At 36.1% G+C, this 15,185-nt stretch overlaps 1 protein-coding gene across 1 annotated transcript in view; it reads left to right on the forward strand.

The window, feature by feature from the left end:
* The window catches only part of NPEPPS (aminopeptidase puromycin sensitive), a 97,689-nt gene that overhangs the window by 48,562 nt on the left and 33,942 nt on the right, over window positions 1-15,185 (forward strand). Inside the window, exon 3 of the mRNA XM_061174615.1 lies at window positions 6,984-7,061. Within this exon, the coding sequence (XP_061030598.1) occupies window positions 6,984-7,061 (78 nt within the window). The remainder of the gene's footprint in view (window positions 1-6,983; window positions 7,062-15,185) is intronic.

Consider the following 15,185-nt stretch of genomic DNA (forward strand, 5'->3'; position numbering starts at 1 on the left):
AGGAAGCATATCTAGAAAGACATTGTATTGGTAAGACCAGTGTCGAAGATTCTACCCGTGTTTTGGGTTGTCTTTTTATTGAGTTGTAGAAGTTTTTATGTATATTCTGGATACAAGTGTTTTGTCATATATACAAAGTAAAATATTTTCTCCTGGTCTGTGGTTTGCCTGTGCATTTTCTTAATAGTGTCTTTTGATAATTACAAGTTAAAAAAATTTTTTTTACATATATATATTCTTTTTCATATTCTTTCCCATTATGGTTTATCACAGGATATTGAATATAGTTCCCTGTGCTGTACAGTAGGATATTAATGAAATTTGATCTATCAATTTTTTTCTTTTATGGTGAGTGCTTTTTTTGGTCCTCTCCAAGAAATAATTGCCCATCTTAAGCAGACTTAGCTTTTCATTCTGAACATTTGGGACTCCATTAGAGGCTTAGATCTCACTGATTACTCGAGCTGCTGTGTGAAGACAAGATTATAAGGCAGCAAAAGTGGAAACAGACCAGTTAACAATTTATTGACCGGAGACATATTAATACGTCTTTTGTTAGCCGATACAATTAATATCACCATGAGACGTTGTTAGAGCTTAAAATTGATCAAGGGTTCATTATACAACTTATGATTGTCGTTATCATTCACATTTTGCTCCATTAGGTTTTTGTTCCAACCTTGTGTATATTATAAACGCAAGTTTATTATCGTAAAGTTTTCAAAAATGATGCATTTTGAAATTTTGAGTGAAGAAGAATATTTCAGTAAATTTTATCCAGATGCTTTCTCTGATTGTCTGAGCGATGTATATACTAGTGTCTCAGAAGATGATAGTTCTTCAGAACATAGTTCTGATTCAGACGAATGTGAATATTAGACCAACAAAAAGACAAAAAACCTTAGTGATTGATTCTGATATGGGAAGTGAAAATGAAACCCATGGTGCTGGAGAATGATCCTTTTCTTCTGCAGAAGAGTGGGTTGAAGACAACATTTCACAAAAATTAGAAGACTTTACAGGTGTGTCAGGTGTAACTTTTTTTAAAAAATAAATTTATTTATTTATTTATTTATTTATATTTTTGGCTGCGTTGGGTCTTTGTTGCTGTGTGCGGGCTTTCTCTGGTTGCAGCGAGCGGGGGCTACGCTTCGTTGCTGTGTGCGGGCGTCTCATTGCAGTGGCTTCTCTTGTTGTGGAGCATGGACTATAGGCGTGCGGGCTTCAGTAGTTGTGGCACGTGGGCTCAGTAGTTACACGAGCTCTAGAGCACAGGCTCAGTAGTTGTGGCGCACAGGCTTAGTTGCTCCGCGGCATGTGGGACCTTCCTGGGCCAGGGCTCGAACCCGTGTTCCCTGCATTGGTAGGCGGATTCTTAACCACTGCGCCACCAGGAAAGCCCAGGTTTAACTATTGAATGTAATAACCTGCAAAATGTTAGTGAAATAACAATTTTTGGTAACGACTTTTTTGAGTTGGTCACTTCTCAAACAAACTTGTATCACCAACAGAATGAAAAATCATATAAAAAGTATGATGAGGCTTTAAAAAGTTCTAATGTAACCAATAGTGACATGAAGAAGTTTCTTGGATTAATAACTTTGATGGGACAAATAAGGAAGTCACACTGGAAAGAACATTGGTCGACTGATACCTTACTTGAAACACCTATCTTTCCAAAGATTATGACGAGAAGAAGGTTCCAACAAATAATGACATTTCTTCACTTTAATGATAACTCAGGAACTCCACTTCCTACAGACAGAATTTCAAAAGTTAAACCTCTTTTGGATTATTTTCTACCAAAAATTTTTAATAAATTTAAAAAATATTTATTTATTTATTTATTTATTTATTTATTTATCTATTATCTATCTATTTATGCGGGCTGCGCCGGGTCTTAGTTGCGGCATGCAAACTCTTGGTTGCAGCATGCATGTGGGATTTAGTTCCCTGATCAGGGATCGAACCTGGGCCCCCTGGATTTGGAGCGTAGAGTCTTACCCAGTGGACCACCAGGGAAGTCCCACTACCAAAATTTCAATCAATCTATATAACCAAACAAGAGCTGTCACTTGTGGAGGCAGTGATAAAGTAGAGAGGATGACTCAGATTCAAAACCTGTAATCCCAGAAAACTTACAAAATATGGAATTTTGGTCAGGATGGTTGGTGAAAGTGAAACTGGATATATATGCAACCTTGAGATTTACATGGATGAAGGAAAGAAACTACAAGAAACAATATTATTGGTCCTACAACGTTATCTTGGTTCGTGGCACCATATTTACCAAGACAGTTATTACAACAGTGTGTCCACATCTGAAATATTGTTGAAAATAAAACCAGAGTTTGTGGGACTATAAGAGAGAATTGTGGTCTACCAAACCAATTAAAGGAGAAATCTAAATATCTGCAGAGGGGAGAAACGACATTCTTACGGAAGGGAGAAGTGACTCTTCTTATATGGAAAGACAAGAGGCTGGTCCACATGGTGACAACTATTCATGACACATCCATAGCCTCTCCATAGCATGGATCCATAACATCTACAGGAAGGAAGACAGGAGAACTGGCCATCAGATAACTAAGACCACTTATATATTAGAGCAGCTGTCCCCAACCTTTTTAGCACCAGGGACTGGTTTTGTGGAAGACAGTTTTTCCACGGATGGCGGGGGGATGGTTTAGGTGGTAATGCGAGCGATGGGGAGCGGCAGATGAAGCTTTGCTCGCTCTCCCGCCGCTCACCTGCTGCTGTGCGGCCCGGTTCCTGACAGGCCACGGACCACTACCGGTCCGTGGCCTGGGGGTTGGGCACCCCTGTATTAGAGTATAATAAATATATGAAAGGAGTTGATCAGTCTGATCAATATCTGGCAAACTTCAGTATCTTCCAGAAAACTTGAAAATGGTGTAAGAAAGTAAGTTTCTATTTGAGTAATTGAGGTTTATTCAATGCATTTAAAATTTTACTGTAACCTTAATGCACAGAATAAAATGACTTACAAGCAATTTTTCTTAGCAGTAGCTAGAGAATGGGTAACTGACCATTCTGGTAAGTGTAGTGGTAGTCCCGAACCTGGTCCTTCTTGTGGCGTTTCGCAAAGATCCACCTTGTCGACTCTCAGGTAAAATAAAAGAATATATGCTAGAGGAAATAATATACACAGGACTAAAAAAAAAATGCTGCCAGAAAGCATAGAGTCTGCTCTTCCAGGGGAAAGCATAGTGAAACACAGTATATTTGTAATAGATGTTCTGTTCCCCTGCACAGAGATGCCTGCTGTACTGCGTATCACACTCTAACAAAATATTAGAATGCTTTAGTAAGACATGTACAAAGTTTCAAATAAGTACATTACGTGCAAAAAAAGTTGTTGATATTTACTCAAACTTGGGTGTTTCAATATTCCCTTATGTAACAAATTGCCGGCCACAGTTTCTGCAAAAATCCCCTGGTCAACAATGTTAAGAGGCTATTGTAGTGGTCTAGGAGAGAAAATAATGGTACTTTGGACTGGGCTGTAGTGGTGGAGACATTGAAAAGTCTGGGATTAAGGGTGTTGAATTTGCTTGTTGGATGTATGGTGTAAGAGACAGGCAGACATGGAGGGGAGGCAGTTAGGATCATTTCGTATTTTTGACTTGAGCCACTGGATAAATGGTGGTGTCATATACAGAATATACAAAACTGCAATTGACCGAGGTTATTTCAAACTCTAATGTACATTTGCCAAGTAGTATGTTGTCCAATATAAAGTAATTGGAAGAGTATCCCGTAATACAATAGACTTTTAAAGAATTCAAATATATGGCTACTCCCTTTTTACTAAAAGAATTTTGGCGGAAATTTTGCTCTTTTTTTGGTACACATGTATAGTTGATATGTACATTTGGAAGCATATTTTGTAGAATGTAATCTAACAATACAGTACTTGATTATTTCAATTTAAAAACTGCTATTCTTTTGTTTTTCTAGCTTCATTTCTTACCATTTTGAAGCTTTTTTGTGCATCTATAAAAACAAGTTAGCTTTAGTAAACTTTTATGGAGATGGTCTTTGATCATAGTACCTCAGAGGTACCATAATACTACTTCATATATTAGTTAGAAAGGTACATTCTTTTTTTTTTTTTTTTTTTGAAAGGTACATTCTTAAGCCTTGAAGTGCTTCTTAGCTTCCCTATAGGCAAAGTAAGATTCTATTCTTGGGGATCAACTTAGAGCAAATCTCAGATTTTTGCCAGCAAAAGTCATTGTTTCAGTAGAGATTTCATTAATATTATGTATATATACCAAGTGTTGAGTTTCTGTTCAAATTTAGGAGCTAGCTTATGATAGCAGAAAGAATTTTGGCAACAGGAATAGGAAGGGAACTGAGTTCTAGTCCAGCTCTGTGACCTTAGGTGAATCATTAACTTTATATGCCTCATTTTCATCTGTAAAATGAAGAATAATTGATTAAAGTTCTTTTAAAAACTGAAGTTATAGTTTCTTATTGGTTTTGTAAAGATTTTGGCTTTATAAAGACATGTTTGAACCATCGTATTAGAAACATTGGAGGGATTTCCCTTGTGGTCCAGTGGGTAAGACTCCATGCTCTCAGTGCAGGGGGCCTGGGTTCGATCCCTGGTCAGGGAACTAGATCCTGCATGCCGCAACTAAGTCCCAGCGCAACCTAAATAAATAAATAAATATTAAAAAAAAAAAAAAAGAAACATTGGAAATTTAATCTTTGGGTGACTCATTTGAAAAAAAAAAGTGAATTGTGGGCATCTTGCCTGGTTCATGGAATATTATTAAATTTGAATCACTGTTACCCATATCAAACTTAAGCCTGTGACTGGGAAGGCTACCTCTCTTTTAATAATAGCTTATTGAGATATAATTCACACACCATACAGTTCAATTCAGTGGTTTTTAATATATTCACAGAGTTGTGCAACCATCGTCAGAATCAATTAGAGCATTTTCTTCCCCTTTTTAAAAAAAATTTATTTATTTATTTGGCTGCGTCGGGTCTTAATTGCGGCATGTGGGCTCTTCGTTGCGGCATGCAGGCTTCTCTCTAGTTGCGGCACGAGGGCTTCTCTCTAGTTGTGGTGTGCAGGCTCCAGAGCACGTGCGCTCTGTAGTTGTGGTGCGTGGGCTCTGTACTTTGTGGCATGCAGGCTCTCTAGTTGAGGTGCACTGGCTCAGCAGTTGCAGCGCATGGGCTTAGTTGCCCCGCGGCATGTGGGATCTTAGTTCCCCACCAGGGATCGAACCTGCGTCCCTGCATTGGAAGGCGGATTCTCAACCACTGGACCACCAGGATAGTCCCTGAGAACATTTTCATCATCCCAAAAAGAAAGTACCCGTGAGCAGTCACTTCCCATTTCTGCATGACCTTCCAGCCCTAGGCAACGGCTAGTCTACTTTCTGTCTCTATGGATTTGCCTATTCTGGACATTTCATATAAACATGTGGCCTTTTGTGTCTGGTTTCTTTCACTCAGCATAATATTTTCAAGGCATATCCATATTGTAGCATATATCAGCACTTCGTTTCTCTTTGTTGTAGCATAATATTCCATTGTATATCACATTTTATCTGTCCATCAATTGTTGGACATTTGGGTTGTTGCTACTTTTTGGCTACTAAGATCATTTGTGTATAAATTTTTGTATGGACATATGTATTCATTTCTCTTGGATATAATCTAAGAGTGGGATTTCTGGGTTATATGGTAACTCTGTATTTAATCTTTTAAGGAACTGCCAGACTGTTTCCCATAGCATTTGTTTTTGTTTGTTTGTTTTTTTGGCTGCGCTGGGTCTTTGTCACTGTGCGTGGGCTTTCTCTAGTTGCAGCGAGTGGGGGCTACTCTTTGTTGCAGTGCGCGGACTTCTCCTTGTGGTGGCTTCTCTTGTTGTGGAGCACGGGCTCTAGGTCCACGGGCTCAGTAGTTGTGGCTCACGGGCTTAGTTGCTCCATGGCATGTGGGATCTTCCCGGACCAGGGATCAAACCCATGTCCCCTGCATTGACAGGCGGATTCTTAACCACTACGCCAGCAGGGAAGTCCCTCCCATAGCATTTGGAAACATTTTTACATTCCTATCAGCAATGTATGAGGGTTCCAAATTCTCTACATCCTCCCTTAAACCTTATTATTGTCTATCTTTTTGGTTATAGTCATCCTAGTGGGTGTTAAGTGGTATCTCATTGTGGTTTTGATTTGCATTTCCCTGATGGTTAAAGATGCTGAACATCTTTTCAAGTGCTTATTAAGGCTACCTCTTTGGGCAGTTTTTCTTTTGGAATGGGGATATGATGTGGTTGGGAGTTGATCTACTTAGCTCTTTTCCTAAAGTGTCAACTAAGCATTCTGAAGTATCAGTTAAACAAGCAGACTCTTGTCACTCCTGGTAGGGAATAAATCAAAGTCTTAATTTAATCCACACACCTGTTTTCACCTTCTTTATTTCTGTAAAATGTAACAACAAAGAATTTCACTGGAAATATGATTTATATCTTGTTGGAATTGTTACCTATGTTTGGGTGGGGGACAGAACTTTCACTGATACATCTTTAACACCGAAATCTTAGCAATCTGCTCAGTAGTTCAAATGTTCATGAGTAAGACTGCAACATATAAAGCAGTATCATAGTCACACAAAGATGAGAATGAAACGTGTCTGGGAATCCAGTAGGAAACATTTTCATATTTATAGCAGCCCTATTTCCCTTATATCATAAAAGTTTTGTGAATTAATATAGGATGTGTAATTGTTTCTAAGGAGCATATTTAACTTAGGTTACATAGCCTAAAATAGGTTACTTTGAAATGATACTCTTGTTAATAGGAACTTAATTTATTAAATTAAGAATATTTAGTTTTAGTAGAGATTTTGCTCTTGAAAATGTTAATTGCTGCCATCTGGATTTGGTCTTATCAGTCCAGTCAGATTTGTGAAGTAATTTTTTTTTTCCATTCCAGAAATACATGCTACAGGATTTAACTATCAGAATGAAGATGAAAAAGTCACCTTGTCTTTTCCTAGTACTCTCCAACCAGGTAGGAGAAATGGCTTTTGTAAAATCCTGTTATGAATAGTGACATCTTCTTCCAGAAAAATTTATCGTATGCCCTTTTTTTTTTTTAACTCATTGTTTTAAGGAGATTAAGTATTAAGACAGAGCTTTAGACAGAGTCAGGTGCACTTCAACTTTTGGGCCACCAGAAAAAATAAAAAACATAGAACATAATGCATTGTTTTCACCTTTTCAGTTTTTAAAAAATATATCTACCTAGCTCCATCTTCTGCTAATTGAATCCAAATCTCTGAGATGAATGTCCCACAGATGATTCTGAGATACAACCAGAGATTAGAGAGCTATTATGCTAGTGAGGGTATGGATGGAAAGATTCGTTGATATGTTACTATATGTGCTATATAAAAGCACAAAGAAACTAGATGTTCTGAGCTTAATATAATGGAAGAAATTATATACAAATCAATTGGTAAAGCACTAAGACTTTGATTAGTGAGCAAATGAAAAGCCACAGATAATTTGTATGAAAGAAAATGCAAATAAATAATAAACATGTGAAAAGATATTTGCCCTCCTAGTAATGAGAAATATTAAAACAACAGCTACTGATATATCATTTTTTGCCTGTCATATAAGCTTAAGTAAAAAAATGATTCTCAATGATGTGACTGCCTCATATTACTGGTAAGAATGTAAATCCATGTAATTTATTTGGAAAGCGGTCTGGCAGTATGTATTAAGAGCCTAAACATGTTCATGTCTTTGACCCAGCAAATCTGGTAATAGGAATATATCCTAAAGAAAAGTCATAAATACAGGAGATAATTTATGCCTAGAAATGTCTATTGAGACATTACCTAAGGTAGTAAAAAATTAGAATTAATACATTTGTCCAACACTAAGGGAATAATTAAGCTAATTATGACATATATGTATGGTGGAATATATATAGCAATTAAAAGTGAGGTTTCTGAATTCTTAACACTGTAAAATACTTATTATAATGTAAAATTGAAAAGCAGAATACAAAATTACATATACAAGGTGATGAATCAGATCTCTAAAATGGTACAAATGAAATTATATGTCTGGTTGTTGACATAATTGATGATTTTTATTCTTAGTCATACCTTTCTCTGGTTTCCATAATTTTTATATTGAGAATATATTCCCTTAATATAAAAGTATTTTAAGAAAAATTTTAAATTGGAGAAATTTTGTCTTTTATTTTGATACTCTTAAAGACCTTTCATTTTGTCTTTTTCTAACTAAGATTATTTTTGTGTGAAATTATTATAAAAACAAATGCTTGCCATGAACATGTATTAAAAGATACTGAAGAATATAACCTGAAAATTGAGATTCCCTCTCTCTGACCCCTTCTACTTCCATTGTCTACTAATCCTTCCAGAAATATTCTATTTCTTTCTAGAAATATTCCATAAGTGTATGTGTACATTTTAACCCACAGATGGGATCACAAATGTCAGTGGCTTGCAACAAATATTTCTTGTTTACACATGGCCCTGAGGACTGCTGATAATCTGCAGCCATATTGCCAACTTTACTGAGCCCCACTAAGCTCACAAGTCTGCTCATTCCAGGCTCTGTAGTGAGTAGCTACTATCTGCAGCATGCTGTTCTCTCACATGGCAGAAGGCAGAAGCTCAGGGATGGGGACAGGGCCAAACCACAAAGACACATTTAAAGCTTCTGCGTGGATGGTGATGTCCATTCACATTTCATTGGCCAAAGCAAATAGCATGGCCAAGCCCAAAGTCACAACAATTACCAGACATTTGATAAAACTTCTAATATGAAACATAAAGCAAAAAGCAAAACAATAAGTATAAGAGAAATATAGGAACTTGGAAGAAGCAAAGACAAATGAAAAGAAAGCCTCAAAAAACCCAAACAGATTAATATCCTTAGAAGTATTATTAATATTACATTCATTAAATAAGGACAGTATGGAATAGAGTAAGAAAACTTTTGGAAATTTTAATACATTAGAAGTAAAAAACCAAAAGAAGTTGTAGAAGATGAAATAGAGGCATCTTCCAATTAGGAAAATTGGAGGACCAATCTAGCAGGACTGGGCATCCATCTAGTGAAAGAGAGGACAGAGAAAATGGTAAGGGGAAATGATGAAAGACACAAAACATGAACATTTCTCTGAATGGATGGGGCAGGAGCCTTAGGTTTGAAAAAAATACAGTACTGAGAGGGACTGACTCAAATGTAAAAAGTCCCACATCAAAGGAAATTTTAGAACTTTCAGGGGTAAAGTGAGACTCTCAAAGAGTTTCTACCTGAGGTGAGGGACTTGGGAGGAAGGAAGGAAGACTGACAGATTACCTTCAAAGTTCAGGAATCAGAATAGCAGTAGGTTTACCATCAGGAACAGTGGAAACTAGACTCTAGTATGGCCGTTCCTTCAAAATTATGAGTGAATCTGATTTTCAGTCTAGAATTCTGTGCTTAGCCAAACTGTGAAGTTAAAGAGAATAAAATATTTTCAGATTTGGAAGGTTACAGAAAATTTAATTCTTTGTAAAAGATGTAGGAGTGGAGATGTAGTTTAGCTACACTTCACTTTTTACTGTTTTTTTTAAAAATGTATTTATTTTTATTATTTATTTTATTTTTGGCTGTGTTGGGTCTTCGTTGCTGCACGCGGGCTTTCTCTAGTTGCGGCGAGCAAGGGCTACTCTTCATTGCGGTGCGCGGGCTTCTCATTGCTGTGGCTTCTCTTGTTGCGGAGCACGGGCTCTAGATGTGTGGGCTTCAGTAGTTGTGGCTCGTGGGCTCTAGAGCGCAGGCTCAGTAGTTGTGGTGCATGGACTTAGTTGCTCCGCAGCATGTGGGATCCTCCCGGACCAGGGCTCGAACCCGTGTCCCCTGCTTTGGCAGGTGGATTTGTAGCCACTGCACCACCAGGGAAGCCCCACTTCACTTTTTATAGTAAGAAGAAAAGAGTGTGTAAAATTGTAAAATGAAAAAATAGCTAAATAAGCAAGGTATTTAGAAATCACAGCGTTGCTACTAAGGCAAGTGTAGGGAGTACGTGGCATTGGGCAGGTGCCTGCAGCTTATATATGTAAGCCTGTAGAACTATATGAGGTTTTAAACTATGAAATATTATTTTGATAGAAATAACATGAACTTTTAAAAAAATTTTAAATCTGTATCATTACAGACTATATTCTATGTTCACACTGTGAAAAGATAAAAAAGTTAGTTGCAAAAGAGAAACAAAAAAATTCCTTCTTTGGAAAAATGATACCTCTGAAAATTAATGAGTCAAAGAATATTTGTTAGGGAAATTAGAAAATATTTAGAACTGAATAATGAAATTACTACTTACAAAGCATGTGGGATGCAGGTAAAACATTCTCAGAGAGTATATTTAGCTAAGAAGGAAGACTGAAAATTAATTAGCTAAGTAAGCATCAAGATCAAAATTAGACAAAAAGAATAGGTAGCTTGAAGAAAGTAGAAGAGATAAAGATTTAAAAGCAGAAATTAATGAAATAAAAATGACTTAGTAGCTATTGACCTTGGGCAAGTTATTTAAGTTAAATAAACTCAGGCGGAGTCTGAATTTGAACACCAGCAGTTTAACTAAAAACTTTGCACGTCTAACCACCACATTATGCTCTTTTTATTTTTTAAATTAAATATTAAAAAATGTAATACATGGACATGGTTTGAAATTCAAATGATATATAGTGATAATTTGTTTGTCATTCTATCCTGTCTTCCTCTCTCAGCTCCACTTCTCAGAAGTGATAAGTTTCCTATGTATCCTTTCAAAACTGTTCCGTGCTTTTATAAGCATTTATGTATGTACCATTTAGGAACACAGAAGTTAGCATGTCATACATATTCTGTACCCTTCTTCTTTTCCCGTTATATATATGAGTTCATTTATTATCAGTATATAAGAGCTGCATCATTCTTGATAAGGACTGTTTACAGTAGACATGGTAAATTAAGTCATTTCTAATAAAAGCAGGAACAAGTCAGTGAAGGTTATGACCATTAGTATACTATCATTTGACAGAGTTTTGGAGATTTTTAGCTAATATAACGATATACATAAGTAATTGATATGAATATTAGAATTAAAAAATTATCTTATTTGCAGATGTGACTATATTAAATTATTGAATATCTATAAATATCTGTTCAAAAAATCACTGGCTTTCACATTTTCCCAAGATTCTCTGGGTCAAAGTTACCCAGTCATTCTTTGCTTTAAGAATAAAGTCCTTATTTTTTCAAATTTTAAGTGGTCTCTCTTCTGGTAATGGAGTAAATATTGAACATATATCAGGAGGATATTAGTAACCTTTGTGTTTAGCCTCTTCAAACTTAACAGTCATGCCAAATATTATATAGCTAAGTAAAATATCTTCTTTTCTGAAATTGGCACCATTCTAGAATAGTGGTTAACTTACCATGATCATTGTAAGGCCTAACAACCTCAGAATCGATGGTTAAGGATCCTGTAGAGTGACGTTCATTTGGAGAAACACTAGAAGATGTTAACATTTTGAAGAGTGGAAAACAGGATCATAAGAAATGGTGACAGAAAGGCAGAGACCTTTATTTTCTCTTTATGTAAAGTAATCTGTCTTAAATTTCATAGTGTTTGGTAGGCTCATTAAATTTTTAATAATTTAATTTTTAATAATTTTATTACTTCAGGTTTTACAACAATCATTATACTCTCCTAAGCTTTAATAAACAAATTAGGTTTTTGGAGGAGGTCCTAATTTTTCAGTTGTTTAATTAATAAATGAGCTTATTGTATATTTTAAGAGGCTTAGTACCCCAAGCAGATAAATATTGCATACACTGGATATTCAAATAAGGTATCTAATTTGAGGAAGCAGTGTCAATTATGTGTGAAAATAGGTATAAAATCAGACTTTCTGGCAATTGGTTTGTCAATATGGTATAAATTTCAAATGAAATTTATCATGAAGTCCTTTTTCCTCCTGTTCTTGCCCTAAAATTCTACTATATCAACAGCAGATACTTTGTACTTAGTATTGTATAATGTGACACTAAATTTATTAATATATTAAAAAAACGTAAACTTGTGTTTTGTTTGAATTTCAGGTAATAGCCCTTCCCAATAATTTATATTTTGTTTAGTATGCCACTTTTTGGAAGTGGTCACTGTCAATATCTTGCTATAGTAGGATGACCTTGGAGATTTAAAACCAAGTAAAAGTGTAAGCAGCCTTTCTTATTTAGTTTTGAGTTTTAAATCCACTTTTATTCCAAATAGGAAAAGTCAAAAGTAGATTTACTGTGGAATATGAGTTATATAAAAGACATCTTAACAGCTGACTTAGGGAAAACAGACTGGCCAATTCCATTTATGGAATTGTAACATAAAGTTCCATCAAACAGTTATCTTTAAAGGGGTTTTTGTGATCTAATAGATATTCCTTGTAAACTTTATTAATGTGAACACATCTGCTTTTTAAAAAAAAAATCAGTGAGGGACTTCCCCGGTGGTCCAGTGGTAAAGAATCTGCCTTCCAATGCAGGGTTCGCAGGTTCGATCCCTGGTCGGGGAACTAAGATCCCACATGCTGTGGGGCAACTAGGCCCGCTTATCACAACTACTGAGCCCGCGCACATCAACGAGAGAGCCCACATGCCACAAACTACAGAGCCTGCATGCTCTGGAGCCTGCGCACCACAACTAGAGAGAAGCCCGCATGCAGCAACTGGAGAGAAGCCCGAGCGCCGCAGCGAAGACCTGACGTAGCCAAAAAAATAAAGAAAATAAATAAATATTAAAAAAAAAAATCAGTGAATTCCTAATGAAAATACAGAGAAACTTTTTATTATTTATAGCTAAATTCTTTAGTATCAATCATTTAGAATTCTTTCAGATTCTTTTACTGTATTCTTATTTACCGTCCCAGTAATCTATCATTCTCTTTAAAAGTAAAAAGTATTGGGACTTCCTTGGTGGTCCAGTGGGTAAGACTCTGTGCTCCCAATGCAGGGGGTCTGGGTTTGATTCCTGGTCAGGGAACTAGATCCCACAAGCATGCCGCAACTAAGACCTGGCACAGCCAAAATAAGTAATAAATAAAATAAATAAATATAAAGAAAAAAAGAAAAAAGCATTTATTGACCCCTTCAGACAGAATGTCTGGTTTAAAAAAAAAAAATTATCACAAATGTCTATTCATCGGACCTTCAATTGAGTTGTTTTGTTTTATTTTCCCAGCACGATTAATTTAAGAATGTGGCACTTTCTTTAGTGGTGACTTTGCTGCAAAGTTCTGAAATTTTCACTTGAAATTATTTTCAGAGCCAGTTTGAGGCACATAAGAAAATCAGTTTAATTATTTCTTAGACACAATTAGTGTTTTGTCTAGAAATAGATTGCAATTTGTCACTCACATATTCTGTAGACTTGAACTCTTCATGACTTGGACCTTTCCAAAAAGCAAGTTCAGTTTTGGAAGGTGAAGACATGACTTTGAGAACATCCAAAAGGATATGTCAGAGAGAGAGTCAAGAACATTTCGAACAATGTCAGTGTCATTGCTCTACAGCATTCCAAAATGACAGTTTGAAACATTAGGATATAAAAATTTTGATATAAGTGGCTAATTACTTTATAGTCATACTGTATCTGACTTGTTAGATTCCCATGCTCTAGATTCTTTTATAAATAGACACTTTAAAGGGATCTATTACAAAGTCAACATTTTGGGGTTTTTTTTTGGTGACTGGATTTGTAAAATGTAGAATGGGATTATTGTTTTGTCATGCATCTGAATTTAGTAGACGACTACTAGATAATAGTGATAATCTTTTTTCTGTTAGCGAAAGAGAGCGTAGTTGATGCTTGAACAACACAGGTTTGAGCTGCACGGGTCCGCTTATACTCAGATATTTTTCAGTAGTAAATACTGTACCACACAGTCCAAGGATGGTTGAATTAGGAGATATGGAGGAACTGCGGATATGGAGGGCCCTGTATAGTTATAGGTGGATTAACCTCTGCATTATTCAAGGGTCAACTGTATATATACTCATAAAAACTCACATTTTCTTGTCTCTCTTTTTTCTTTTTTTTAATTTATGTATTTTATTTTTGGCTGCGTTGGGTCTTCATTGCTGTGTGCGGGCTTTCTCTAGTTGTGGTGAGCGGGGGCTACTCTTCGTTATGGTGCGTGGACTTCTCATTGCGGTGGCTTCTCTTGTTGCAGAGCATGGGCTCTAGGCACATGGGCCCAGTAGTTGTAGCTTGCAGGCTCTAGCGCGCAGGCTCAGTAGTTGTGGCGCACGGGCTTAGTTGCTCCGTGGCATGTGGGATCTTCCTGGATCAGGGCTCAAACCCGTGTCCCCTGCATTGGCAGGTGGATTCTTAACCACTGCACTACCAGGGAAGTCCAAAACTCACATTTTATATAAAAAAAAGAACTTCTCTGTGTAAAACTGAGTCACTTTGCTGTACAGCAGAGGTTGCCACAACATTGTAAATCAACTACACTTCAGTAAAAAACAAAACAAAACAGAAACTCCCATTTTGTCTAAATTGATTTTGCTCTTATATAACAATAGTATATGTATTCAGGTTGCATTTTTTTTTGCATTTAATAATTATTGATTAAAATTTATTTCTTTAATATTATTAGATTTCAAATGATTGAGGTAACTGTAAAAGTTTGTTTTATGCCCTGTTGCTGATCAGATCATTGGTCTTCTCTATAGTTCCTTACAAATGTATGGAATCAGTGTTCCATTTGGATTGAACATCTGTGTCTTGTCTTAATAATAGAATAATTGGCATGAAGTCATCTAAAAGGACCAATTTACATGGTATAATTGGTAGAGAGCATGAACTTTGGATTAAACAGACCTAAGTTTTTAATCTTATTCTTGCTACTTACTAATGGTGTGACCTTGGGCAAGTTATTTAACTTTTCAGGCTCAGTTTCTTCATCTGAAAAAATGGAGACAATACCTACCCAACTAAATATTTTTAAAGCACCAATGCACAATAGCTTGTCATACATTTAATAATAAATGTTCATTTCTTTTCCTGCTTTTATCTTCATGTATTGGTAATTTGAGACTAAGTTAGTAAAATTAAAGAACT

The sequence above is a fragment of the Eubalaena glacialis genome, chromosome 19 (genome assembly GCF_028564815.1).
Source record: "Eubalaena glacialis isolate mEubGla1 chromosome 19, mEubGla1.1.hap2.+ XY, whole genome shotgun sequence".
Classification (NCBI taxonomy): domain Eukaryota; kingdom Metazoa; phylum Chordata; class Mammalia; order Artiodactyla; family Balaenidae; genus Eubalaena; species Eubalaena glacialis.